The sequence below is a fragment of the Podarcis tiliguerta genome (assembly GCF_965153285.1).
Source record: "Podarcis tiliguerta genome assembly, chromosome: 2".
In the NCBI taxonomy this organism is placed as follows: Eukaryota; Metazoa; Chordata; class Lepidosauria; order Squamata; family Lacertidae; genus Podarcis; species Podarcis tiliguerta.
This window is the reverse complement of record NC_139535.1, coordinates 85,223,233-85,250,969: the sequence shown is the minus strand read 5'-3', so window position 1 is coordinate 85,250,969 and position 27,737 is coordinate 85,223,233. Positions and strand designations below refer to the sequence as shown.

Sequence of the window (27,737 nt, the reverse complement as noted above, 5' to 3'; positions counted from 1 at the left end):
ATTCTATTAAAATAAAATGCAATAAATATTACAGTTTTCAATAATTACAATAAATACTGCACTTAACATTAGTTCTCGATAATTTCTTTGCTCAGATTAATACATTTGCTTTAGATCTATCCATATATACTTTTAGTGGTGGCCTTACTTCTTCACTCTGGAGAAAATGAGTTGTAAACCAGAACGAGCTGCTGGGCTTTATTCTCATTGCTATCAGTAGGATTTAAGTGGTTACCTAATTTTCTCTGAGCTGCATGTAGAGGCTATTTAAGGCATATTCTGTGAAGTGTCATGTGCAATTATAATTTTAGGAAATTGAGAGCGACACCGAGGCGCAAGGTCTATTGGGTGACCAGGAGCTGTGTGTGGTTCCTCAAGAATCTGAATAACATTTATGAATCTTCTCATGGAGCTATGAATCTCTCACTTGTGCCACTTGCTAATGCAGCCCCAATACTCCCACTTGACTATCAACAGTAGTTTTTCCACTACTGATACTTATGCATAGATTTAAACACAGAGATCATGTTTAAAAACCAGAGCAGTTCTCTATTCAACATTAACAGTGCATTTGTAGCTGTTAACAGGAACTAATATAGGGGTCTAAAGGAGAAGGCAGTAGAAGCCTTTGAGTATTTGTGGCTGAGTTTTTGTATCTGAATATTTGTTGTATGACGGGACGCGGGTGGCGCTGTGGGTTAAACCACAGAGCCTAGGACTTGCCGATCAGAAGGTCAGCGGTCCAAATCGCTGCGACGGGGTGAGCTCCCATTGCTCGGTCCCAGCTCCTGCCAACCTAGCAGTTCGAAAGCATGTCAAAGTGCAAGTAGATAAATAGGTACTGCTCCGGCAGGAAGGTAAACGGTGTTTCCGTGCGCTGCTCTGGTTCGCCAGAAGCGGCTTAGTCATGCTGGCCAAATGACCCGGAAGCTGTACACCGGCTCCCTCGGCCAGTAAAGCAAGATGAGCGCCGCAACCCCAGAGTCGGTCACGACTGGACCTAATGGTCAGAGGTCCCTTTACCCTTTACCTTTATATGAGTTGTATAAGCATTACTTTTCCGCATCACAGAAAAGGGGGAAAAAACCAATTATCCGACAACCCACATTTCTAAGATACACTTTAAGAAACAGAAATGCTGTTTCCTACAATGTAAGCCACAGTAAACCAGAAATATATGGGAGTAAATGAAGACTGTGTAAAAGCATCAGTGGGGGCTCTTGCACCCCACTAATATTTCAAGGGGGATCTTCCATAGTGAAATACTTGGTCATATCTGATTGACAAGGAAGGGTACAGTTTAGACAACACTGATGCTGATGTGTCAAGGCAAAGATAATAATATATATGTAGATAACATGTCTACAATGATTTTTATGGAAAGGTGGGAGGGGACTATTCAAGATAAATAAATGTCAGGAGGAATGCCCATGTCTTCTAGAAATGCCCAAATTCACCATTCTCGGTGTGCAGACGTGCTTTCTGTGTGTTCAGATCATTGATCAGCCGCACATGCTCTTCATCTTTTGTCTTAATTTCACTGAACTGGTCTTCAAGGGCCCGGCACATCTTTTCCAGATTACTCTTTGTGAGGGGAGAAATAAAATACAATGTTTTAATTAACCAGAATCGACAGCAGAACAGTTAGTCACAATAAAGACATGCAACTGTCTACCTTGGCTTTGGAGACAGACTCCATATTACTGGCAAGGTCATCAATCTCCATCTTCAGCTCACTCTTCTCCTTCTCCAGCTTCTGTTTCACACGTTGCAAGTTATCAATTTGTTCTCCAAGTTCAGCTGCACTGTCTGCATGCTTCTTGCGGAGAGCAGCCGTTGTGGCTTCATGGTGCAGAGTGGCCTCTTCAAGGTCCCTGCGCATTTTCTGGAATTCTGCCTCACGTTTCTTGTTCATCTCAATCTGAGCTGCGGTTGCCCCACCAGCTTCCTCCAGACGCTCACTGATCTCTTCAAGTTCTCTGGAGAGATCAGCCCGCTGCTTCTCTGCTTTGGCCCGAGATGCACGCTCAGCCTCAATTTCTTCCTCCAGTTCTTCCATACGGGCCTTTGGGAAATAGGATACAGAAGTTTAACTATGCCACTAAAAGAGTAGAACTGAAAATGAACTCTAGGTAGACTGTGCTCATGATTTTATGAACTCAAAGTAAAAATCTTTATTTGTGTCAGCCACAAGCCGTAGCAAAGGAATCAAATACAATCAAATACAGATATAGCTAGATTGTTGGCTTTACAAAATACCTTCCGAGAATTTACAGCTATACAAATGAAAGAGTCCATATTTTCCTTGACCACAAATAAGACATAAACAAGTGGGCTACTCTTTACTAGACAGTAAACAGGTTAGTCAGATGGTAGATTTAATTCTGATTGCCCCAGCTAAAATTTTTGCCGTGTTTGCTGTCACCTGATAATCTTGGTCTGCGAGAAGGAAGGCCAATGTAGCAGACTAGTATAGATGATAAAAGATGAGTATTAACCTCATTACACAGAGGTTAGGAGTATGCAGAGGCTAGGAGTACATGCACTACAGAATTGATACTGCCTCTCTGCATGGACATAATCGTTTTGCATAGGTGAAGGCACACCTGTATTTTAAAACTGTTAATTTTGCAGATAGGATGTCGATATGTGGAGGAGACTAGGTAGGAAAAAATAGTACCAAGGACAAAATTTTCTTATGGTGGTTAAATTATTCTGTTGCTCAATGTCATGTAAAGGTAAAGGGACTCCTGACCATTAGGTCCAGTTGTGACCGACTCTGGGGTTGCGGCGCTCATCTCGCTTTATTGGCCGAGGGAGCCGGCGTGCAGCTTCCGGGTCATGTGGCCAGCATGACTAAGCCACTTCTGGCGAACCAGAGCAGTGCATGGAAATGCTGTTTACCTTCCCGCTGGAGCGGTACCTATTTATCTACTTGCACTTTGACATGCTTTCGAACTGCTAGGTTGGCAGGAGAAGGAACCGAGCAACGGGGGCTCACACCGCCGCGGGGATTTGAACCGCCGACCTTCTGATCAGCAAGTCCTAGGCTCTGTGGTTTAACCCACAGCGCCATCCGCGTCCCCAATGTCATGTAGGCGCTGCCTAATTAAATTATTTGCTTTATTGAAACCCAGTGTTAATAAATGTTGGGATGATAAATCAGAGTAGCGCTTTTGAGTAACAGTTTTGGTCCAAGCACTCTCGTGACAGTCTTGCAATATTAAGACCAGTGAGGGTTAAATTCAGACAAAGGCAATAAGTTAATGTCCTGTACCAAATATGTAATTCAGTTGAAAGTTGGCCTCCAGGTGCAATGCAGGATTTGAAACACAAGATGGCGCTAAGAATATTTGCCTTAAGTACTTGGATTGAACTGTTTCTATAAAGTCAGGGTGGGCTTTAAGCCAAGTCTGTGCCCCCATACAGTAGCTGGGCCAGGAGTAATCTAAAAGTACTAAATCATTGTATTATTTCAATAAAAACATGTGTATAATAAGCAGTGCATCCATACTTATTTTATAAACTTATAATATTTCAGATTCTCTGTGAAATACATTTGAACACAAATATATTCTTAAACAACTCACAGTAAGAAGACAATATACACCTACAGCCAGTGGTTCCTTAAGACCAATGGTTGAATTTCCTGGAGTAATACACTATTCTTCCTAAACTGATTTTATCTAGTGTCTTCATACTAAGTGTGTATGTAGGTATTTAATTTGAGGAAGAATATCATTTTAGAACCACTATATAAGCAGTGAATGTACATGAGGGGTGAGAGTGACCTTAAAAACAGAGATTTCCAAGGCACAAAAGATACACAAAGTTTTCTATGATTTACCTGTAGCTCTTTAATTTTTTTCTGTAGCTGAGAGCTTTGAGCCTGTTCATCCTCTATTTTTCCTTGTACCTGGCTGATTTCGAACTCTTTCCTGGTGAAGGAGGAAAAAAGAAAAGTACGCATTTTAATGAGAAAGTTCAAATTTGAGATCTAGTAACACATTATTAAAATCTCAGAGGTATACTTCTTCAGTTTTTCATCCATTTGCTGCTTGTCATTCTCTAGGTCCATGATAGATTCCTGAGACATCTTCAGATCCCCTTCCAGCTTCCTTTTAGCTCTCTCAAGATCCATACGAAGCTTCTTCTCTTGCTCCAAAGACCCTTCGAGCTAAACAGTACATAAGAACAAGAGACACTGATTTAATGCTATTGTTTCAAAGAAGAGGGAGGAAATATAAAGCATTAGGAGTTTTGAAAGGCCAGTGAGCTAGATGCCGCTTTAGGCCTTAAAGCAGAGTCTTCTAAGCCCCTGCAAAGATGGCAACGCTAAAATAAAATTCAGTTCTTAGATATCCTATTAATAATGAAGTCTAATAAATACCAGCCAAACATGTTAGAAAAAGGTCCGCCTGAAACCTTGAAGAGGCAGCTGCTGGATGGACCAATGAGCTGATATGGTGTAACACAGCTTCCTATATTCCTAAGTTTACCTAGTTCAAAATATGTGAATATGTTTTGAGGCAAGTTCCCTTGCTCCTAAAAATGATCTACCACTTGCAGTCTTCAAAAAGAGAATATTCTTCCAAGAGGGAACTGTTAGGCTGGCAGTGGATTGACACATTTCATTACTGAAAATTACTTGAAGATAGTAATAGTAATAATTTATTATTACGGCCAAAGAGCAGTTCAAAAAGCACAACTGAGACTGCTTTCACAAGAATGAAACAGACATTTAAAACAATATACAATAACAGCTTATAGATTAAAATTAAAATAGTCGCATGAACACAAAAGGACCTAAGGTTAAACTAACATGCAGATTGCCCCTGGGATGCCCAGGAGGCCGGCTACGGCAGTTTTCCTCGCGATCTATTTGTTCCAGGGGGTGTTCTACATCTACAAATCTGTGTGCAGAATCTGGCAACCATCCGGGTCATCTTGTGATTTTTGCCTGAGGAGAAAATTTAGCTTAGGCTTGTCTGGAAGGTCAGCAAGCCTCACCAGATGGGGGCTGATGGTATCTCTATGTGCCTCATTGTAAAAAGGACATCTTAAAAAATAAGTGTTCAGGGCTTCCTATTTCCCCTAATGGGCAGGTGCAAAGTCTCTGAGCGTACAGGACTTTTCCAAAAGATCCTTCCAGAACCTGCAAGGGCAAAGCCGAACTTCTGGCAAGAGTAAAGGCCCTTACTTGAAGATATTTAGGTCCATGTTTAGTCAGTTCAATGGTGCCTCGGGTTGCATTAGTTCTGTGCTCCCACTGCCTTCCTAAGCCTGGAGGAGAGGACTGATGATATCAGGCAGATATAGAACTGAGGACTAGTACAAAGAAAAAGATTCAGCAGGTTCAACATTGGTTCTAGCCAGTGTGTATAACTGCAAATAGACTTCATTTCTCCCAGTGCTTTTATTGTGTCCTCTCAACACTAAAAATTCTCTTACATCATCAACTTGCTGTTCAAGTTTCGATTTGGTTTTGGACAGAGTGTTCACTTTGTCTTCCTCTGCCTGGAGGTCATCTAAAGTCTGCTGGTGAGCTTCTTGGAGGCTTTTCTTCTCTTTGGTTAGCTTGGAGATGTTTTCGTCCAAAGCTGCCATCTCCTCAGTAAGATTTTTAACCTAAGAAACAATAAAGACCTCCATTTATGAGTGTTTCCTCATTACGGGTGATTATATGCAGTCCTTGTCTTATGAGTGAGAAAATAAGATAGGGTAATACCCAACTAAGTCATATGCTGAGTAGACCCACTGATGTAAATGGATGTAAGGAAGTTGTTCATTGATTTCAGTGGGTCTACTCTGAGTATGATATCACCCAAAGGCTGGTGTCTGCTAAAATCCTATACGTATGTAATGAGCAGTACTAGTTATGGATGTGGAAACACAATGAGACTTTCCTCAGAAATGCCTCCTGACCTCTTCATTACAAAAGTGAAATAGTACAATAAAGCACACTGAGTTACACAATAAGATTGGGCAAAAGCTGGTTTTCTCTCTTTTTTGCCCATGAAATTTAAAAATACAAATGTGACGAGTAGAAAAAAAATCCCCTTCACAATATGCAAAGGGCCAAGCATAATCTTCCAACAGGACTAGTAGGAAGAATTCTGTCAGGCAAGTTAAATATATTTTGCAACCAAATAAAAAATCAGTTTCATTATTCTGCACTCACCAATTTATGGACATTAATGTGGAATTAATGAAGCTAAGATAGGGCTCATCCACACTTACCTTTGCTCTGCATTTCTAGGAACAGGTCCGCGTTTTAAGGTTCCTTGTCTGAGCATCCCTGCCCCCCATCCCAGGCACTTTCCCTGCGAAAACCTGTTCTTTAGTGTTGAATCAGAGCAAATGGCAAGCCACAGAAAACCAAAATTGCTGTTTGTTCTGATTCAGCATTAAAGAGCAGATTTTCCTGGAGGAAGCAGTGGGGCAAAAAAATAAAAAAGGGCTCAGATTGAACCAGAAAAGCGTGGGCCTGTGCCTAGAAAGCATGGGGCAGCACCAAAAAATGTGAATCTGGATGCTGAACATCTAAACCCCAAACTCCAAGTGCTGCAATACAAGAGTTGAAGGAACAAACCAGCAGCCAAAACTTCTTAAGTTTAAGTAAGTTATCTTTTCCTTCCTTTCCTTACTACAGTGGTACCTTGGGTTACATACGCTTCAGGTTACAGACTCCGCTAACCCAGAAATAGTACCTCAGATTAAGAACTTTGCTTCAGGATGAGAACAGAAATCGTGCTCTGGCGGTGCGGCGTCAGCGGGAGGCCCCATTAGCCAAAGTTGTGCTTCAGGTTAAGAACAGTTTTAGGTTAAGAATTGACCTCTGGAACGAATTAAGTACTTAACCCAAGGTACAAATGTATTGATTTAAAATTTTACTTTCATGTTGGCAGGGGGACAGAAGCGAGAGGGGTTGTAATGGCACTATGATTCTGTAGTCTCTTTTCACCTTGTTTTCCGTTGCATGCTTCTCCTTCTCCACTTTGGCCAATGTTAGTTCCAAGTCATCAATGTCTTTCTTCAGCTCTGAGCACTCATCTTCAAGTTTCCTCTTCTTGGCCGTCAACTCAGCATTCATCTCCTCCTCATCCTCCAGCCTTTCAGTCAACTCTTTTATCTTAGCTTCTAGCTGGATCTTACTTTTGATGAGTCCATCGCACCTTTCCTCAGCATCTGCTAAACTTTCACTTTCCTATAGAACGAAAAGAAGAAGCCAGACATGTGTGTTAATTTTTTTATATAAAAATCAGGAGTGCTGCTGTGGTTACTGCCACTGAATCCTCTGTCAAGCAGGACTAGATGGCAGCATGCTCTTTCCAGAAGCTCATCTATGACATCTAGATTGTCAAGTAACCAGGTTGAAGGTTATTGCTCTCAGCTTGCCCACTGAGTGTTCTCTCTACAATGGAAGGTGGTAATCAGAAGTGCAACTAGGAGAATGCCCATTACTTACAGACTGAACTTGAAGCTGAAGGTCATTCTTCTCTTGCACCAGAGTCACCATTTTTTCCTCAAGCTCCTTTCGTTTTGCTTCTGACTTTGCAAGATCTTCCTTAGTTTTCTCAAATTCTTCTTTCATGTTGGCCATCTCTTTCTCTGATTCAGCACTCTTTAGCAAGGGCTTGATCTTGAAATATAGCTTCATCCAGGGCCAGTGCTTGACGTTCATGAATGAACGGACATTGTACTGAATTACATAAATTGATTCTCTGCGAATGTATGGAAAGAAAGGGACTTAAGCGGAAAGTGATTTCAGAGGCACATGTTTCAATCCTAAATAAGCACTGATCTTTATCAGTAGTAATCTCCTAAAGCAGACTGGTCAATTACAGGTAGAAGATATTCTTCATTATTTGTTATATTGGCCCTTATATGCTGACCTGAGGAGCCACTTTCTAAAACTTACTTGCTCAAGCAAGCAATTATCCCTCAATGGAGCAGGTTCAGTGGTTACTCGAATGTGTTAGTGACTTATAAAGTGGCCTTTCTCATGCTGGTGGCAAGAAAGATTAGGAAAAAGGAACTGGACAACATAGTTGTGAACTGTAACAGGGATTCAGGGGTCTATATCTGTAGACTCACTAGAAATTGATGACTCTGTTTTAGTTGATGCCTTGATTTATATTTTGTATCTGAAATTGTTTGTGTTTCTATGCTTTGGCATGGGCCTTTGGCTAGCACAATAAACTCAAATTGGTCATTTCCAAATAAAAAGAGGGCGGGGGAATTCCAAATTACCTGCATTACTTTTGTAGCACAAAGGAGCAACAAGCTTTGCCAAAGCAAGGTTCAATTGCTGAAGATGAGAAAGTAACAGTGCCAGATTTTGCATCAAAAATACATATCCTAGCTCTGCCAAAAGTTTAGATATGAGACAGGGGACTAAGTATGACACTGTATGGCCTTCATTCTGTACAGAAGACCATACATTTAATACCGACATATTCTGACATTAATTTGTACAAACAAGTTCTAGTGAGCTGCTCTCTGGAGGTTTAGCAAGGAAATGGCTAGTTACCTTCTTGCATTCATCTTTTGGAATTCAAGCCTCATGAGGTAACCTCTGCACATAGCTTGTGTGTGGGTGATGAGGGCTACCAGTTTCTCATCTCTCATCTCTTCCAGCAACCCAAGGAGGCCAGCCTTGAAGAATACCTGTGATGTTTTGGTAAGTTTGAAACAAAAGTTATCACTAAACAAGCACATAGTACTAAAAGAGGGAGAGGAAAGTGGTATGTGAAGTGGGTGATCCTTACCCCTTCTCTATCTTTTATTCTTGCTCTCAGCACTATTGTCATGTTAAAGACTTCTGTCCAAGACTTCTGGTTAGCTCAGGAAATTTCTTCAGGTTTTTCAGGAAAAATCCCAAGCCAGTGTCATGACACCAGGTTGTGGCTCATCGTTTTAGGAGGATGAGGCCACATATTCAGATGGATCAGCAGGCCTTGAACTCTGCCCTCGAAGCCCCAGTACAAGTGGAACTTACATGGCTCACACCTCTCCAGCCTGAGGAGGTTGCAATGCTGTCTTTTTACCCTTTAGGACTCCTGCCCTGAAGGCAGCTGAGCCATGTGGTCCCCCATGATGTTGGAAACAAAGCAGACTGTGCTTACTAGAGGCAGAGCCAGCCACCCAGACAGAGCTACAGGTCTGAACCTTGCCATGCTTATCTTATCTTGGTGAACCTGAACCTATGACTATGTCTGCCCTGTCCAGCTTACAACCATATCCTTCCAACCTTCTGTCTGGGACCAACAGTCAATCATAGGAGAGCTGAGGAGAGCTCATCCCTTTCTAATCACATTGCCATTGAATGGAGAAAGAAGCATAATATGCAGTGGCTGCTTTCCATGCTTTTGGAGATTACATTCACATGGGTAAAAATATCTTAAAGGGGAATTAAAAAGGTAAAGGAACCCCTGACCATTAGGTCCAGTCGTGACCGACTCTGGGGTTGCGGCACTCATCTCACTTTATTGGCCAAGGGAGCCGGCGTACAGCTTCCAGGTCATGTGGCCAGCATGACTAAGCTGCTTCTGGCAAACCAGAGCAGCACACGGAAACACTATTTACCTTCCCACTGGAGCGATACCTATTTATCTACTTGCACTTTGACATGCTTTCGAATTGCTAGGTTGGCAGGAGCAGGGACCGAGCAACGGGAGCTCACCCCATCACGGGGATTCAAACCTCTGACCTTCTGATCGGCAAGTCCTAGGCTCTGTGGTTTAACACACAGCACCACCCACGTCCCAAAGGGGAATTAGCCATGCATAAATAAATTAAGCAACCCAAATATACTACCTGTTCTTTTCTATCGTTCTCCTCTCATGCACTTCATCCATTTTTTATTTGCTGGAAACAACTGTCAAACTCCGTGCTTGTACATACCTTAGTATGGCCAAATCTGTACTGATTATGATCCACATCAATGGAAGAGAGAAGCTTCTCAGAAGCCTTCTTGCTGTCAATAAACTGGCCTTCAGGAATTGCAGAGGCATTAAGAATTTTGTAGCTGTGGTAGGAAAGGCAGAAATGAACAGAGAGGTAGGAGAACTGAAGTCAGTAACACAATACACTAGGGTCTTAATGGGGAAACAGTATCCGAATAAGGAGAACAGTAGAATAATATACATGGGCGCTCTTCACACACACGTGGGAGTGACATCTACACTATTACTGGACAGTGCTGGACAGTGAATGAGCATTCCAAACACGTGAATGGGCTCTTTTCTACACAAATGGAACCCTTCCTTCCATTAGAATGTTTCTCAGGTGGCAGAGACCCAAGGAGTGTGATCATTCCCACCCTTTTAGTTAGTAGTAGTAATAATATTAATAATAATTTATTATTTATACCCGCCCATCTGGCTGGGTTTCCCCAGCCACTCTGGTTGGCTTCCAGCAAATATTAAAATACAATCATTCATCAAATATTAAAAACTGCCCTGAACAGATTTGCCTTCAGATGTCTTCTAAAAGTCAGATAGTTGTTTATTTCTTTGATTATTTATACACACTTCCTGATAGTATGCAAGGCGCTACATGGAAGCAGTTCCCGTGTGTGTGTGTGTGTGTGTGTGTGTAGAGGATGTGTGACAAATCTATCATTCTCAGATCCAATTCACATGGGGACTGAGTAGCATGTAAAAATATGAGTTGATTTAGTCACCACTGAAGCTCAGACACTTGTAAAGCGATCATAGTGCATCTGTACCATAGCTTTTCACAACTGGTGAAATGCCAAATATATGAAAGTGCTATAATCCAGATGCAATCACACACTTTGCTGTAAACTGAAACACGCTTTGAGTCAGTCTACATTTCTCCATGTTGAAAGGGTTACGACAGTTGTTGATACAGAAGAGAACATCTTCTGAATTTTTCAACTGCCATGTGCTCCATAAAATGAACTGGGAACGCAGGACCAGCTAAATAAATGCATAAGTGGAATGACCTCTGCTTGTGCAATGGAACTCCCTCCTCACCACACGCACCTTGTGCTATTCCCAAATCTGCTCCAAAGGATTGGGGGAATCACTAGAAAAGATTTAGAGGATATGCAGGGAAAGAGGGGAGATCAAAGTCCCATTGGGTAAGTGAAAGGCACAACCCAGTGATAACAAGTAGCTTCTACGAACTACCCCAATAGGAATAAGTAAGCTCTCAGATAAATATAAAAAAGCAGCTAGTATTAATCTGGTAGCAGAAATCATCTGTCAAAATGAATATTCAGCTAATAGTCCAGACTTCCTCAACCTCGGCCCTCCAGTTGTTTTTGGCCTACAATTCCCATGATCCCCAGCTAGCAGGACCTATAGTCAGGGATGCTGGGAATTGTAGTCTCAAAACATCTGGAGGGCCGAGGTTGAGGAAGACTGTAATAGACCATGTGGCCATAAGACACCCAGAATCTAACTGAATGTTACAACCAATATGGTTATATCTTATACAAGTGAGAATCAGATACTTCCTAAAAGCACCCCCCCATTAGAGCACCACACCCTTCATTACATACGTTTAATTGTTATTTATACAACCAAGAAAATAGAGCAAAACATTAATATCAGTTTGTTTCTACTCTCTTTTCAGCAATATTTGGAGGGCCAAATAGTTCAGGAACAAAAATGAAACTATACAATCTCTCCTCTAAAGACTCTGCAGTTATTGACTAAATTCTGGGTCTTTCTGACTAGGTGCTGAAACGGCCTATACAAAAGAATATATTTATGAAATACCAACTTCAGCAATTGCAAAAAGTAGTCTTTTTATATTGTTAGAGGAAAGTGTACCGTTGCTTAAAGTCAGCATATATGATTCTGCTGGGGAAGCCTTTCCTACAGATCCGAATACCTTCCAATACCCCGTTACACCGCAGCTGGTGCATCACCAGGTGATGGTCCATTTCACCTTTAAAACCAAAGGAGAAAGGGGAAATTAAGAAAGAATGTCAAATTTACAGGTAGAGTTATAATTTCATGAAATATGGGTCACCTGACATGGCTAGACAAATTGTAAGAACTTAACTAAAATATTGAGGAATATTGTTTATGTTTGCCGCTATGTTATGTATTTTTGTGTTTTTATAATGCAAACTGCCCTGTGATCCTCAGCTGACAGGTGGTATAGAAATGTAATTAATAAAATAAAGGCCAGATTTATAATCTTGGCAGGAATCTACAGTTTAAACTTGGGAATTTGAAAGCTTTTTGATACTACTTAATAAACTTAGCTCTTAAGTGCCTTATATCAAAGTGGCACATTTGCTTGGGAGACTGATGTTTGCCTGATCATTAAATTATTCATAATAAAATAATTTTACCAACTTCAGATAGGGGAATGATTCAACACAACGAGGCAAAGTAACTCACCGGGCGTCTTAGTCTCATTAGGAATTAGACAGCGCACAAAGTGAGGATGAGTGCTTCTCAGATTGGTCATCAGCTTGTTTAAATTCTCCTGTATCAGAAGAAAAGAAATGGGTTCTAAATGCAGTAGACGCAGGTCTGTTTCCCATGTTAATCTATACTATAAAGGGGAGAGCTGAAAGAAGTGCCACATACTCTGAATACAGCGGATACTGTCTGGAAAGAGCCACCCTTCTTCTTGGCACCTTTCTTGCTGCCACCGCTGTCACCTTTCAAACAAAACAGCAGCCATGTGAGATGCTGTACTCTTAACTAGAACCCTCCCTGTCCCTTGAGATATTAAATAGCACACAAACACATATTCATTCAGCTAGCTCTGTGATGACTGGGAAAGAGATGAGGTAGTATATTCCTTGGAAAAGAGCACCAGATCAAGGTAAGATAAAGGATCCATGATCCATGTATTCAGAGTAAATGACTGCTAAGTCTGTGAGTTTCCTGTTTTTGGACACAATCCAGGAGAAGTAGTTGCATGTAAGAGTAACATGTAAATACCAGTGAAATCAGTAGAACTAGTTTGTCACAATTAATTTAAGCCCCACTGATTTTAATGGGAGAACTAACTTTCTCTGGATTGGAGCTAATATCTATGAGAATTGAATTCAATGACACAACAAACAGTGGCAGGAAAGCTGACCTCTGGTGTAGATATTATTATTATTTATACCCTGCTCTTTTTTCCCTGACGGACACAGAAATCCAAAGTAATCTTTTCCCTTTTAGTTCAATTTAAAACTAAGTTTGCAAGAGAACTTTCGTTTTGGTTCTTTAGTGCAAGAATCAGTATCCCCAAAACTTGCCGAGTTTCTGTTCCCCTACATATTATTTATTATTATAATTTATTGAGTTTATATATCGCCCTATACCCGGAGGTCTCATCTGACCTTACAATTCCCTACGTGCTTCTTGAATAGATGAGCAAGATGTCAGCCTGGGCTATGAATGGGAGCTACGTATATGGCTTCTGTGTAGCTATGTGGACACATGGACCCAGGCGAAGCAATTCTTCGGATTCCCTATCAGAATGGCTGAATCAAGAGATTCAAACAGAGGTAAACAAGAAGCAAAAGATGTTAAACAGATTTATGCTTTTCAGAAATAGTGCTTACCTGCATCTGTACCAGCATAGTTGGAATAAAGGAAGGACAACAATTTCAGTGATGATTTCTGATACAGTCCTACAATTGTTTCATTCAGGGGGTCCTTGTTCTTGTCCAGCCACCCACTGATGTTGTAGTCCACAGTGCCAGCATAATGGACCAGGGAGAAGTGGGCCTCAGCCTTGCCTTTGACAGGCTTGGGTTTCTGGAAGTTGTTGCTTTTGCCAAGATGCTGGTCATAGAGCTTGTTCTTGAAAGATGTGTCTGTTGCCTTGGGGAACATGCACTCTTCTTCTAGAATGGAGAAAATGCCCATTGGCTGGAGGGAACAAGAGCAGATGTAGAGAAACAGACATTGTTCAGTGGACTGTACAATGCATCACTGTTCTGCATCACAAGTACTATTCTGGAGCACTGCTATTGCCTCTGAATGTAAAGTTAATTGACACATTGACATTAAATGACACAAGCCATTGTTATTTTTTACTGATTCAAAACCAACAGTTTCTGTTGGAAATCAGTAAATATGAGAGGCGGATGGAATCATGTGTGTTGCAACAGATACATGTTGTTCTTGTTTAGTCATGTCCGACTCTTCGTGACCCCATGGACCAGAGCACGCCAGGCACTCCTGGCTTCCACTGCCTCCCGCAGTTTGGTCAAAAACAGATACATAGTTGGGTTCAAATGCTTGCTACTATAATTCAATCTAACCTACGCAGCAGGACCAGTGGGATTGCAAAATGTGACACTTTTGTAAACTGCCTTGGAAAACCTGTTGGAGAGATAGGTTAAACTGAATACATTAAACCAAAGGCACCCTCCAATCGATACCACTTTCATGATCATTATTATGATCATCAGAGCTTTCCAAGAAATGAGCTAAGCCTAGCCCCTGCTCAACTTATTTTATACTCTGGGCCCAGTTAGCTTTACTGAATCTTCTCACTGTGTTCCATTGCAACTTGTTTGTGTCCCTGTATCAGCTTCCTCTCTCTGCAAATTCCTTGTCTATTCATCAGGCCACGCAGGTGTGCGGTATACAGGTGTGCCTCATCTTCATGCTCTTCCATGATCTACTACTTGTCTAGGCCCTGCAATGTTCTTCTCAGATCCTGACCCCTTCATGCCCACCTGTCCCATTTGCCTTGTTTTCTATTGACTCTGCCATTCCCATCTCATCATTTTTGATGGCATGGTTCCCCCACTCACCTTGTTTAGTATAGGATAAAAACACCACAAAGGAACAACTGTTTAAGTATTGAGTCAGAATTATAGGTTGAACTACCCAGGTACAGAAATTCATTTAATCGCAGGCCTTTTGTCAAGAAATGCTGAGAGTTAAAACAGGAAGCATCTCTTACCTTCTCAATGAGTTCAATGCAGGCAGCCAGGTCCATTCCAAAGTCAATGAACTCCCAATCGATTCCTTCTTTCTTGTACTCCTCTTGCTCCAGCACAAACATGTGATGGTTGAAAAACTGTTGCAGTTTCTCGTTGGTGAAGTTGATGCAGAGCTGCTCCAGGCTGTTGTACTTTACAATCAAAATAATAGTTTTTGTATTTTTAAAGTAGCATGGACATTTTGAATGGTTTTTTATATTTTGTTGTGTAGGATTAATGTTCACTTACATCGAAAATCTCAAAGCCAGCAATGTCCAGCACCCCTATGAAATGCTGCCTTTGCTGTTTGGTGTCCAGCTGCTGGTTAATGCGTGTCACCATCCACAGGAACATCTTCTCGTAGACAGATTTTGCGAGTGCACCCACAGAATTGTACACCTATCCCAATGAGAAGTGAAGAATGTCTATAAAAAAAGAGCTGTACTTGCTTCCAATTAATTTTCATGTGCTGTTCTTGTCCTTAAAAACCATAAATGGCTTGAATGTCAGGAAATCTTTCCTATACGACTACTCCCTGAGTGCTCTGCTCATCAGGCAAGATCATGCTCCCACTGCTAGCATTGTTTGATATGAGGTTAGGTGTCACAAAGGACAGTGCATTCTCCATTGTAATGTTCTCACTGTAAAACTCCCCTGTACAAATGTTTGGAAGAACCACTCAATTTTGCCTTTCAGCTGTTAAGAAGCTTGAGGCTAGTTTGTTCTGGAGACATTTTCATTTTTCTTTTCAGAGTTCACTGTGGGTCTATAGGAATCTGCTCCTGTTTTGGACATGCATTGTTATTTATCATAGTGCTTTATAATTGTTCTGTTTTTTCCAAATATGTTGTTTCAAGTTTATTAAGGTTTGATAAATTGTTATGTTCCCCGAGGGTCCTACTGAGGCCTGCGGTGTGCCTACAATCAATTTAATGTATACATTTACATATATAAAATACTTCAGGACAAAACTGCTAGTTTAAAAGCAAATATCACAATGAAAATGTACCTGCTGAACATTTTGTCCTTTAGTCACATATTCATTTCCAACTTTCACTCGTGGGTAGCACAAACCTTTAAGCAAATCTGCAGAGTTTAGGCCCATTAAGTAGCCTGCTTTGTCAGCCACTAGATATAAGTAAATGAAAACAAAAATAAATATTAACTCTATACAGTCCACCATCAGCCCTGGAGTCATCAACAGCATTCAGAAACTCCATGTTACACCCACAAAAAAGCCATCCAGTTGTCTGTAGAGATGGTGACTTTATATAATACCCATATAGGATGCAATTGGCTTTAATATTTTCATCCAGTCATTGTACATTTTTGTTAAAAGTGTGGAGCAGAACTTTGGGAACGTGCTTTTACATACAAGCTGGTCATCAGGAAAAGCTAGCCACCATGGTATAAGGGGTAATCTCCTGACAGACCCAGACTGAGCCTTGTAGTATATAAAAGTAATTTACAATCTACATAGAAATACGATAAATAATAGAAGAAAAAAGTAACTATGCGGTAAAAGTGTATTTAACAGATAACATACAATGACAATGTTTGGAAGTCTTTTTTAAAATCTCAACTCCTTTTTCTTTATTATTTTTCCTTTTTCTTTTCTCTTTGTTTATTTCTTTATTCTTTCTTTCCATAAATGGTAGTGTCATGTGTATTGTGAGGTATAAAAAGTATCTTTGCTTCAGTTGCCATCATTTTCTTTTTTGTTACAAACAAAAACAGATAGTGTTGTATAAATGTATATTTTTAAAAATAATAAAGATTGAATTGGGAATTGTAAAAAAGAAAGGAAAAGGAAAAGCTGGCCACAGCACAGCCAACACATATAATGCAGACTTGAGGACAATGTACCATATAACATTTACCTTCAGTACCATCTGGCTCTGCTTGCTCCTCCCGCTGCTTCTGCTTGAATTTCAAGTTCCCATAATGCATCACTGCCCCTGTCAGCTTATAGATTCCAACCCTCTCTTCAGCAGTGAAGCCCAGGATGTCAATGGCACTCTGCAGAGAGTAACAAGAAAAATATACAGAGGCTAAGTTTGTGGAAGTCTCCAATGGTAGATGGTATTTGAAAGCAAAAATGGAATACCGGCCTAAAATTTACAGCATGTACATTGTTAAAAGAAAATCTGTTAAAAATGATGTACAGATGGTACCTCACACCAATTAAATTGTCAAAGATGTATGAAACAGGAGAGAAAAATTGTTGGAAGTGTGGGGTGAAAGAAGGCAGTTTCTTCCACATGTGGTGGACTTGTGACATAGTGAAAACGTATTGGGAAAATATATATAACGAATTAAAGAAGATTTGTAGGTATACGTTTTTGAAAAAACCAGAGTCATTCCTGTTGGGAATGGTGGGAGAAGACATTGACAAGAATGACCAGAAACTGTTCTTATACGCAACAACGGCAGCGAGGTTATTGCTGGCTCAGTTATGGAAACAGCAAAAATTGCCTACAATAGAAGAATGGCAGTACAAGGTTATGGAGTATGCAGAAATAGCCAAATGAACAGTAAAAATTCGACATCAGGGCAATGAAATATATCAAAAAGAATCGGGAAAATTTATGTTATATATAGAGAAGATGATGTGAAATAGGGAACCAGTAGAATTAAAATAATATCTCATAACGGGAAAATACAAGAAATTTACTGGATAATAATATCAAAATGAATTAAAAATGTGTATTAGGACTATTATTGAACAATATTTGTAAATGAATATAGACAGACAACAAGAACTTGTATATATAGAAAGATTTATTTGTTTACGGACATTTAATGGAAAAAATGAAGAAGAACAATCTTATTGAAAATGGACAAAGACAATGTGAAAAGTCACAGAGGACATAAAAAAGCCAGAAGAAGGAAGGAGGGAAGTCAGCTCAGGAGAGCAAGAACAAATGTGAAATATAATGTATGTGTATGTACAGTATGTAACTAAAAATTTAATAAAGATCATCTGGAAAAAAAATGAAAGCAAAAATAAAAAATGAAGAGCACTGAATTCATACAAAGGAGACAGAAGCATTCCTACCTGTCAATAACGATTAACAATGCTATAGTGGATTAGTGGGTTCTGCAAGTGGAAAAGTTAAAGGCCACCCACACATCTAAGTAAGTGCTGTTTTTTTCAGGGAAGAAATATTTCATGTCATTTTCTATAAGATACCATCACTTACCCAAATCGTCAAAGCTGACCTAAAATAATGGATACCTTTTATTCCAGTTTTCCATAGAATAGAGATCCCACCATTATCCTTCTTGCCTTATGCAATGTGTGAAACCTTGATCTGCCATTCCTAGTTTTTTGTCTTGCATAATAGCATTCTGAGCTTTACAGGCGTGTCTACAAGCAGTGTTAATAACAACAACAAGGTTATTTTTGTCTATGTGCTTCCATCCCCTCTAATGTATTTTCAAGAAACGTACTGTTCAGATTAAACTCCATCTTTAGGGTGAAATCAACTAAAGCTCTCCTCACCACTCCAAAGGAAATGAAGGTGAACTCTTGTGAATTCTGTTCTCTAGCAGCAATGACCATCCCATACCACTTGGGGATGCAAAAGCCCTCTGTAATTTTACGGACTCCTATATTCCAACCATTATCTTCTGTAATTGATTAAACAGTGATGCAGTTTGTGTTAGGATGCAGGTAACTAACTATCCAATTACAATTTCTTATGCATAAAAAAATAACCAGGGACTCATAAAAAAGCTTTAATATTCTGATCTCAACTGCAGTTATTGGTAGCGACAGATATTTTGACTGCATGCTCACAGAATGTTTTGGAAGATCTTGCCCTTGTCCCGAAAGTTGCTCAGACTGACAAAGGAAACTTATAGGACACTGTAAGACTGCCCACTGTTGTGTCACAGAAGCCACAATTTGCTCTGCCTAAGATGTGATCAGCAGCACTGTCAGTAGCTCTGATAAACCAAATCAATAATAATTTTTGCTGCGTATCTTCAGAAATGTCTTAATTTGCGTAATAAATTCTTGCTGTGAAATGTAAAGCTTATCCACGACAAATTTAAAACACTTTCATAGACTACTCTGGTACTTATCTTTCTAGGTACTTAATGTTTCTGGAAAACTGGGCAAATAATGAATTTGTAACTCGTTTTGTCCCAGTGGAAACTGTCAATAAGTGCTCATAACCATACAGAACCAGATTTCACATAGCACTGCTTCAATACATCTGCTAAGTTAGACTGCTGGGCAAATGCAATCACTCTGAATTAGGAACCTTTCTTTGGGGAAAGATATCTGGATCCCCCTCATCAACTGAGAAACAAATGTGCATTTAGGGCACTATAAAATGATCATTTTGAAACACCCTCAGGGAGACTTACATCAGTGGCTAATAGCTCTTCTGCATCATCTATGCTGGCCACAGTGAGTTCCCCCTGACTCACAAATGGGAAATCATAGGGATTGGTGGAAATGAGCATAAGGTCTGCAAGCAAAAAAATAAAAAAGAGCAACTATGTTGGTTTCCTTTTGAATAGCTTGAATTAAGGCAGTAAAATGGATTTCCATGTTGCTTCCTCTTACCAATCAACTCTGGTTTCTTATTTGACATTATCTGGTAAAATATGTGGTAGCTCCTCTCAGCAGAGAGCTGAAATGTCACTCTAGATTTCTCCAGAAGATCTGTGAGAATTTGAATATAAAAACAAATAAGCAAAGTCCAAGGTGTTCTTTGTAATACTGTGCTTAATTTGTCAAATAGAAATGGGGCAGCCACTCACAGGTTTCAATGTCTGCAGATGCCAGCTTTCCTGTGGTCCCAAAATGAATTCTGATAAATTTACCCTGGTGAAGAGAACATTGGTATAAGTCTTCTCTTGCAAATTTGGTAGGAAGTGAACACATATTTAATTTATAACATACAGGTTTTCTGCACAATTCAGAAATAAATAAATAAATAAATAAATGGTCAGAACTTACAAAACGCGAAGAGTTGTCATTTCTCACAGTCTTGGCATTGCCAAAGGCTTCCAGTAGAGGGTTAGCCTGGATGATTTGATCCTCCAGGGTCCCCTAATTACAACATGAGAGATTTCCTGTGAAATTTTGCTTTGAAAGCATTGAAGAGCACAGATCATTATGACAGCTTTAAGCATTTTGTTAAACTACACAAAACTTTAAAATGACAACCCTATTTAGGGAAGTTGTTAATGTTTAATGCTATATGTTTTTTATTCAGTTGGAAGCCACCCAGAGTGGCTGGGGGAAACCCAGCCAGGTGGGCAGGGTATAAATAATAAATTATTATTATATTATATAAAATGAGCACAGATCATTATGGCAGCTTTAAGCATTCTGTTAAACTACACAAAACTTTAAAATGACATCTCCCTTCCAGAGAAGGGATGCAGTAGGGGTGGATCAAAGAAATGGTTAATGTAAGTTGCTTACATTTTTCTCTGTGTGTCTTCAGCTAATTTTGATTTTTACATCTGCTAAAGTTAGGGCGCATTACTGATATTTCCAGAATAACAACAGTATGAAATAGCCATTGAAAACTTTATCAGTATCACAGACCTTCATTTTACCCGGTTGAGGTTCCTTCTTCTTGTCCCCAGCAACTGCAATTGTCGCAAAGTACTGGATGACACGCTTGGTGTTCACAGTTTTTCCTGCACCGGATTCTCCACTGTTGGAACAAAGGAGTCCAAACTAATTATCTTGGTCTTTCTTTCTTATTGTGGTGATTATACCCCCCCTCCTTTTTCCCTCCTTGGCTTGTTTGCCAGTAATTAAATACTTCTGTTTCCATATTCAATTTTCTTTTGTTTTGTAAACAACTTGAAGAGTGGAAACAACCAATGACTGTATTATCCGCTCCTACAACATTAGCTATTCTGGAAAAAAAATACTCACGTAATCAGGACTGACTGGTTTTCTCGGTCTGAAAGGTAAAAAGGAGATACCAGTCAGTTCTCTTTCTAGTCAAACTCTTTGAGGGCTGATCTGAGGATTCTGCTTAGGAAGAGTCAGATCTAGGGTTCATAAAGCTCATTACTGCTTATACTGACTAGCAGTGGTTCTCAGCATTTCAGATAGGGAACTTTTGCAGCCCCAAGTGGAGATGGTAAGGACTTAACATTGACCATTTGCTTGCAAAACTTGTACCCTGCCACTGAACCACGGTCCGTCTTCTCCTTACAGATTAGTCAGCTGAAAACATGCTATGGATAAACTGTGCTATGTATATGTAAGAGGATCACTTCAGAATGGCATTTTGTCACCCTCTTCCAATTTCTTATAGTAGAGAGTGTTTCAGGTATGGCGATGCTGGAAGGTGAGGAGTTGAGTGTCAGAAAGCGGGCGTTAGAGGACATGGGATAGAAACGTGAACCTTGCCACCTCCTCTCGCATGTGCCATATCTAATAATTTCTTCAACTTGACTGCTTTTGGAAAGTTGGCAGGAACTGAAGAAAACAAGACCTTTCCCAGCCAATGAGCTTATAGCACCAGCTTTCCACCCAAGATCCTACTTCAAATAACTAGATGTCTTAAAGCACCTCCCTCAAAAAGTACCTGTGATGGTTAGGCAAACCCTCTTATCTGACTTCTGATAGTATGCCGAAGAAGCAATTTGCATAGGAGGAATTGTGAAGGAATGCGAACCACTTCTCTTGCTCCTTTTGAAATGCTTGAAGCTCAGTCCTCTTGTTCTTCTTGTTCTTCGGCAAGGGTGGGACAGCTTCATCCAACCAGCATCTCTCCTTCACCCTCAACTATCAATCTCCATCTTCTCAGACAGAATTTTACCTGTTTAGCCTCACCTCTAAAAGGAAGGTGGAACAAATAGAATTTGGGCTGAGGAGATGGACACTGATAGTTGGAAGAGATGCTGGCAAATGGGTCCTACTGCTCATGCTAAGAAGACTACATGGATGTATATCCCTCCAAAATGAGGGTTGTGGTGCATGTAATTTGTTAAATTTCTATGCCTCAAATATTTCTGTAATGTGTAGGTTTGAACCTTGCACTCTAGTTACACACCAACTTCTGAGTACTCACCAGTTAACATAAACTGATAGGCATTGTCAGAGATAGAGAAGATATGAGGAGGCGCCTCTTGCCGTTTTTTGCCCCTGTAACCAGACACTACTTCTGGGTTATATACCGGCAGCCACTTGTAAGGGTTGACAGTGACACAGAAGAGACCTGAGTAGGTCTGAAGAAAAAGGAGACAATGCATATCATGGTACGTAGTTGATGGATTGAAAAAGAAACAACGTAGGCTTCAGATTCAGTTTCAACTTACATAGATCATCCAAGAAGCATAACGCTCTTTGAGGTTATACAAGACAGCAGGCTCGTGGAGATGGGTCATCATAACCATGTCCTCAATTTTATCAAATTTGGGAGGATTCATGGCAAAAACCTGATCTTCCTTAACTGTCACAGTCTGGGAGGGAAAGGGTTATAGAGAAGATGAACAAATGTGGGAGAGGTAAGTATTTTGAAAGTAGGCCATATTTTCAACTAGAGGTCTGTGGGATTGTGTTACCTTGATCCTGATATTTATAAATTTCCAGTAGGGACCCCACATTTTAATGTTTAGTGCTGAACATTTTGGTGGCTGAAAGATATTTTTGAGGGAGTGCTAAATGAACTCCAACTTAGGTTGATTTCATAAAAATAATAATATTAAAATGGTTCCTGAAGCAGCAGAGACATGACCCAACAACAAATACTGTCCTGAATTTAAAAGCTTACTCGAAAACCACTAGAATGGAGGGAGGGTTGAAAAGATTCACAAAACTCCTTATCTTTCATCTCAGCACAATTAATGTTAAACATCTCTTTTGAGTTTTGTGTGTGTTGTGGCGCTATACATGTTGGCATGTAATACTAGGACTTAGCATATTTGCTTCATAATTCCCAAGCATTTATGGTTAGATAGTGCCAATATTTTAATGGTTGACTACTCCCAGTCTCCAGACCACTTTCTGGAAAAACAAAGTGGTACCCTAGACTGCAGAAACTGGCCAACCTTCAACTAGGTAACCAAGAACCATTCAGTGAAACAGGTAGGTTAAATTCCTACTTACACGGTCATCTTGCTCGATTTTGACAGTGATTTTCCCCGGCTCTCTACTCAGTACAGTGCCTTTGACGTACATTTCTTTGTCATCTGTCACAAAGCAGGCTGCTTTAGCATCAAATGGACGATTCTGAGCCTCAATTCTCTCCTTCTCCGGTTTCCGGAGAAAAGGAGCCGCCTCTCCAAATACAGCCATTTCAGAGTCTGAGGTCATGATTATAGATTGGCTGAAGGAATTAAAGAAGTTTAAGGTATAATTGCACCCACAGTATTTATGTGCTCAACGAAACTGACAGTGATAACACCAGTATTTCTGACTATTGGTCATGTTCCAACATTTACATTCTCCTTATTATGGTCCCACACTAAGAAAATATGCATTTGTGAATGTTAAAAGAGCAAGAGATTCTGGCCCTCCCCAGACTGATGTTGTATTGTGGATGTATTCTGTAACATCTTCTTGACAACGATAGTGAAACAGTGGTGGATTTATTCTGCTTTAGTTTGTTCTGTGCAGTACTGTGCACCGTATTTAAGTATACTGGTTATTTGTATTGTAACCATTCATGCATGCTGAATTTAAAATGAAATGGTTCTTACCTTCAGTCACTAAGAAGGCAGATTAAGATCTGAATCTTTTGAATGTGAACAGAAAGAAGTAAAGAAATTAATCCAAAAAATAGCATGGACTTGGTATATAGCTGAATTTCCTTGATATTTTAATCCAAAACAGTGAATTTGCAATAAAGGGCATAACTGAAAAAACTGCATTTTACAGCAAATCAAATTATTTACTATTTCTTACTAATATTGCCACCTAGGAGAAAGAACACTTGTATTCAAATACAGACTTGTTCTTGCATTTATCTCCTACTATCAGTAATAAGCATACTTTTAAACAAATAAATTATTAATTATGAAACATATTATATATTTACTTTATCTGCATTTCTTTTGGCATGTTGGATTTTTTTTAAAGTTTGCATCTGAGGAATTTGGAACAATAACAAATCTGTAAAACGGCATTTATGGAAAGGCCAATAAATGTACATCGCTGCAACTGTAACCACAACTGTATTAATGCTATTGACACTCAGCATTATATTAGGATATCTGGAGAAGCAGTCACATAAAGCCTTGAACAAGGGCAAAAGTTCTGGCTTCCTTAGAACACAGCAAAGACTGTGACTTACCTTGAGATAGTGAACTAGTGAAGACTCAAGGAGCCTTGGGCCTTACAGCCTTTATACACAGCCATCTGCCAACGCAGCATTCTAGGCCTCTATTTTTGGTGAATTAATAATTTATTCTTTAGTTGCAAATGTGTTGAAGACCTGATCTCACATGCTCTTTCTGTTAATTAAGGGAGGGACATGATTAGCTAAAGGTTACAAGGAGTCAGCTGGTCAGAAATTTCTTTTCCTCCTCTGACATTATATCACCCACTGCCAGCTTCCATACCTAATGCAGAAAACTCTAGTCTAGAGGGTTGTGGTGATGTCTCAAATAGGGAAAAATCTGTATATTCCAATGGAACATCACTCAAGCAAGAAATGGCTTGTTAAGAGGTCCAAGGGGAATTAATTTTCTTAATTCATATTAAATTAACAGTGTCTACTCAAAAGCAAGAGAGCAAATCAATTCTCTAACCTTCTGAAATCCCTTCACCCACACAGATAGGATGCTAGTTTACAATTTTAGAATATGATCTTACAAACGTTTGAAACCGGTTTGCATTTTAAGCACATTATTAAGCTTGGTTAATACAACAGCAAATTGGGCTGGTTAGATATTACCTCTCAGAATATTTTTGATTATTATTTTTCAAATAGAGATTTTAGAGAACTCCACATCTGAAACTTCAAAGTAAAATGCGTAACATCAGAGGAATCAGCAGCCACATTCTTTCACAAACAAGTGTTACCTCTCCATTACTGTCAGCTGTCAGTTCATTTCCTCAAGGTTAAAGCAGTTCTTCAAGATTCCCCATACTGATTCCCTCAGAACTGTACAAGAGAAAGTCACTTCATGTCTAATGAAAAGAACCCTTCCGGACCTTGTTAAAACCATTATTGCACTCCTCCTTAGATACCAATAAGCCCCAGAAGACATGATCATATTCCAAGCTAATAATAATATCTGGAGCCAATAGAAGAGCACAGAACTTATTTCCTTCTAAATATGCGTGGTTGTGGATGCAGAGGCGGGTGTCACATATTGGCTGAATTCTCATAGAGTCATGTAAGATCCTAAGCAGGACCAATCTGACCTGCCACAATTTCACATGGGGATTGGGGGTGGCGGCTAATAAAATGGCCTGTAAGAAGCTCAACATCCTTAGGGAGGCTAAGAAGGATAGGGGCTGAGAATTGAATAGAAGCTGGAGAGTGAATACGCCCTTTGCAAGGTCTGTGCCTATGTTTCTTTGTTTGTTTGCTTTAAACCAAAAACAGTGTGTGAGGAGCAACAATAGTGGCAATACCTTGATTGGCACAACAAAATTCTTAAATCTAGTCCTCTGTTAACAAAACAAAGGTCAAGCATCTGCAAGAAAAAGAAGCTCAATACACAATAAGCTCCCTGTGGAATTTTGAACAAAAGGCTTGGCAGGTAATACTGTAGTCTGGAATGTTTTAGAGAAGGAGAGGTTTGAGTGCCTTTTCAGTTAGCCTTCTCTCTTAAGGCTGTGGCTTCCTCTTCCCAGAGGGAAGCGGACAGTGGTGGCACACAGCCGGTGGTGATAGGAACAGATCTGCTGCACCTCCCAACTGAGCTTGTCCTGAGTCTGCAGCTGGAGGTGGTCGCTTCCCCATGCCTCATTGGTGGGCTGAGCCTACAGGGAACCACTGTGTGCCATCTAGTTATAGTGGAGTAACCTAGACTGCTGTGATGCTGGGAGATTCTCAGGGGTTCACACTGCCAGCAAAATGCTATATGCAATAATGTTTTGTTCTCATTCATTATTGCTGCACAATGCTGCTTTGCCAGATCAAAAACTTACAGAACTTGAGTTAATTCAAGAGGTTCCAGACAGCTTAAAATTCCTGCTGCATTACGAATCCCCTAAGGAATTTTGTGGTGGCAGTGAAATTTGCTCTGATGTCTATTGTTCAGAGTAAAAGGCACATCACACACACACACACACACACATACATGCATCTCAAGCATTTGGGTCCTTTCTGCTACTCTTTAGTATGTTTCAGAATCATTGTTTAGACCTTGAAGAAAACAGTGCTGCATTACCTCCTTAAGAGAACCTCCCTGGACCTGGAATTGTTAAATAACCATTGTCCTGTGGCCCTACTCAAGAATGTGGCAGCAGTTCAGTTTCAGGAATGTTTGGAGGAAACTGAATATCAGGTCAATTTCAATTCAGCTTCAGGACCAGTCATGGCACTAAAATTGTCCTAGTCATCCTGGTTGATGACATTTGTCAGGAGAGAGATGGGGGAGTGCAATCCTGCTCATTCTCCTTGAACGCTTGGCAGCTTTTGATGCTGTTGACCATGATATCTTTTGGGATTGGCTCAGGAAAATGAGGGTTTAGGGCATTGTTCTTCCATGGTTTTGCTCCTATCTTTATCTTTTGTTGTTGTTGTTTAGTCGTTTAGTCGTGTCCGACTCTTCGTGACCCCATGGACCAGAGCACGCCAGGCACTTCTGTCTTCCACTGCCTCCTGCAGTTTAGTCAAAATCTTTAGGACTGCTTTCTGTCTATAAGACAGACGCTCCCATGTATAAGATGCCCCCTATTTTGGAGGCCTCAAAATGAAGAAAATGGGGGGGGGGAGAGAGATTGCTCCTGTGTATAAGACTACCCCCCCCCCTTTTAACATTATTTTTTAGTAAAAAAATCCCTAATCTTATACATGGAAAAGTACGGTAATTGTGGGCCAGAGGATCACTGTATGATATCATGGGAACTTTCCTGTGGTATTCTGAAGGGTTCCATCTTGGCCCTCATGCTATGTAACACCAGTATGAAACCACTATGACTTTTGGAGTGAAGCTCTATCTCTCAGTTCCATCTGAATCAGGAGAGATGGCTGAGGTGCTAAACAAGTGTTTGGAAGCAGTGATGGGTTGGATGTGGGCCAACAAATTGAAGCTGAATTCTGAAAAGATAGATGTGTTCTCTTTTCCAACACTCCTAGATCCAACACTGTCACTAGAGGCTCAGGTGGTCTCAGTGGCAAGGAGTGCCTATTTCCAGTTCCAGCTGCATCTCATTGTGAACTTGAAATGACTTGGCAACTGTACTCCATGCTCTGATAAATTTCAAACTGAATTATTGCAATGTGCTTTACATGGGGCTGCCCTTGAAGATGACTTTGGAAACGTCAACTGGTCCAAAATGCAGCTGCCAGTTTACTGACTGGGGTTCCCTTTAGATCTCCTATAACCCCTGTTTTTAAACAGCTGCATCGGTTACCACTGCATTTCAGGGCCCAATTCAAGTTGCTCCATTTAAATGATGTAGGCCCCAAATATTTGAAACACCACTACCCTGTTTCCCAAAGACCCTATCGGATGCTGAGATCAGCAGATATTTCTGTCACTCTCAGAAGGTGTTAGTGGCCCAGGCTAGGTTGTTGAATCCATTATGAGAAATACTATACCTGAGTTTATAACTTTCATACAACCTATTCAATATGTAGGCTCTCCCAGACCCCCCAAGTGCCCCTATTTTCCAGGGATGTCTCTGATTTAGAGAAGCCGTCCT

The 27,737-nt window shown here is 40.2% G+C and overlaps 1 protein-coding gene and 2 long non-coding RNA genes across 5 annotated transcripts in view; 2 read left to right on the top strand and 1 right to left on the bottom strand.

The window, feature by feature from the left end:
- Window positions 1–27,737, top strand: part of LOC310672020 — a 261,869-nt gene that overhangs the window by 66,187 nt on the left and 167,945 nt on the right. The gene's annotated exons all lie outside the window — the stretch shown is intronic.
- The window catches only part of LOC310671993 (myosin-4-like), a 51,071-nt gene that overhangs the window by 20,139 nt on the left and 3,195 nt on the right, over window positions 1–27,737 (bottom strand). The window contains exons 1-29 of one of the 3 annotated variants that reach the window (XM_083428454.1): window positions 24,939–25,043; window positions 24,208–24,367; window positions 23,615–23,649; window positions 23,022–23,241; window positions 22,232–22,375; window positions 21,985–22,141; window positions 20,838–20,865; window positions 20,499–20,610; window positions 19,902–19,994; window positions 19,703–19,766; window positions 19,506–19,604; window positions 19,304–19,407; window positions 16,807–16,945; window positions 15,936–16,054; window positions 15,176–15,325; window positions 14,908–15,078; window positions 13,553–13,862; window positions 12,579–12,652; window positions 12,387–12,474; window positions 11,808–11,925; window positions 9,907–10,030; window positions 8,534–8,670; window positions 7,469–7,724; window positions 6,965–7,207; window positions 5,452–5,628; window positions 4,032–4,177; window positions 3,848–3,938; window positions 1,676–2,065; window positions 1,458–1,584 (exon numbers count right to left, since the gene is read on the bottom strand). In XM_083428454.1, the coding sequence (XP_083284580.1) occupies window positions 1,458–1,584; window positions 1,676–2,065; window positions 3,848–3,938; window positions 4,032–4,177; window positions 5,452–5,628; window positions 6,965–7,207; window positions 7,469–7,724; window positions 8,534–8,670; window positions 9,907–10,030; window positions 11,808–11,925; window positions 12,387–12,474; window positions 12,579–12,652; window positions 13,553–13,862; window positions 14,908–15,078; window positions 15,176–15,325; window positions 15,936–16,054; window positions 16,807–16,945; window positions 19,304–19,407; window positions 19,506–19,604; window positions 19,703–19,766; window positions 19,902–19,994; window positions 20,499–20,610; window positions 20,838–20,865; window positions 21,985–22,141; window positions 22,232–22,375; window positions 23,022–23,228 (3,868 nt within the window). In that variant the 5' untranslated portion in view covers window positions 23,229–23,241; window positions 23,615–23,649; window positions 24,208–24,367; window positions 24,939–25,043. Of the gene's footprint in view, window positions 1–1,457; window positions 1,585–1,675; window positions 2,066–3,847; window positions 3,939–4,031; window positions 4,178–5,451; window positions 5,629–6,964; window positions 7,208–7,468; window positions 7,725–8,533; window positions 8,671–9,906; window positions 10,031–11,807; window positions 11,926–12,386; window positions 12,475–12,578; window positions 12,653–13,552; window positions 13,863–14,907; window positions 15,079–15,175; window positions 15,326–15,935; window positions 16,055–16,806; window positions 16,946–19,303; window positions 19,408–19,505; window positions 19,605–19,702; window positions 19,767–19,901; window positions 19,995–20,498; window positions 20,611–20,837; window positions 20,866–21,984; window positions 22,142–22,231; window positions 22,376–23,021; window positions 23,242–23,614; window positions 23,650–24,207; window positions 24,368–24,938; window positions 25,249–27,737 lie in introns of those variants that run through there. The other 2 variants (XM_083428455.1, XM_083428456.1) reach the window with 2 other exon arrangements.
- Window positions 17,928–18,677, top strand: LOC310672026. The gene is made up of 2 exons (XR_014508353.1): window positions 17,928–18,064; window positions 18,405–18,677. It is a non-coding gene; the product is annotated as an uncharacterized lncRNA (long non-coding RNA).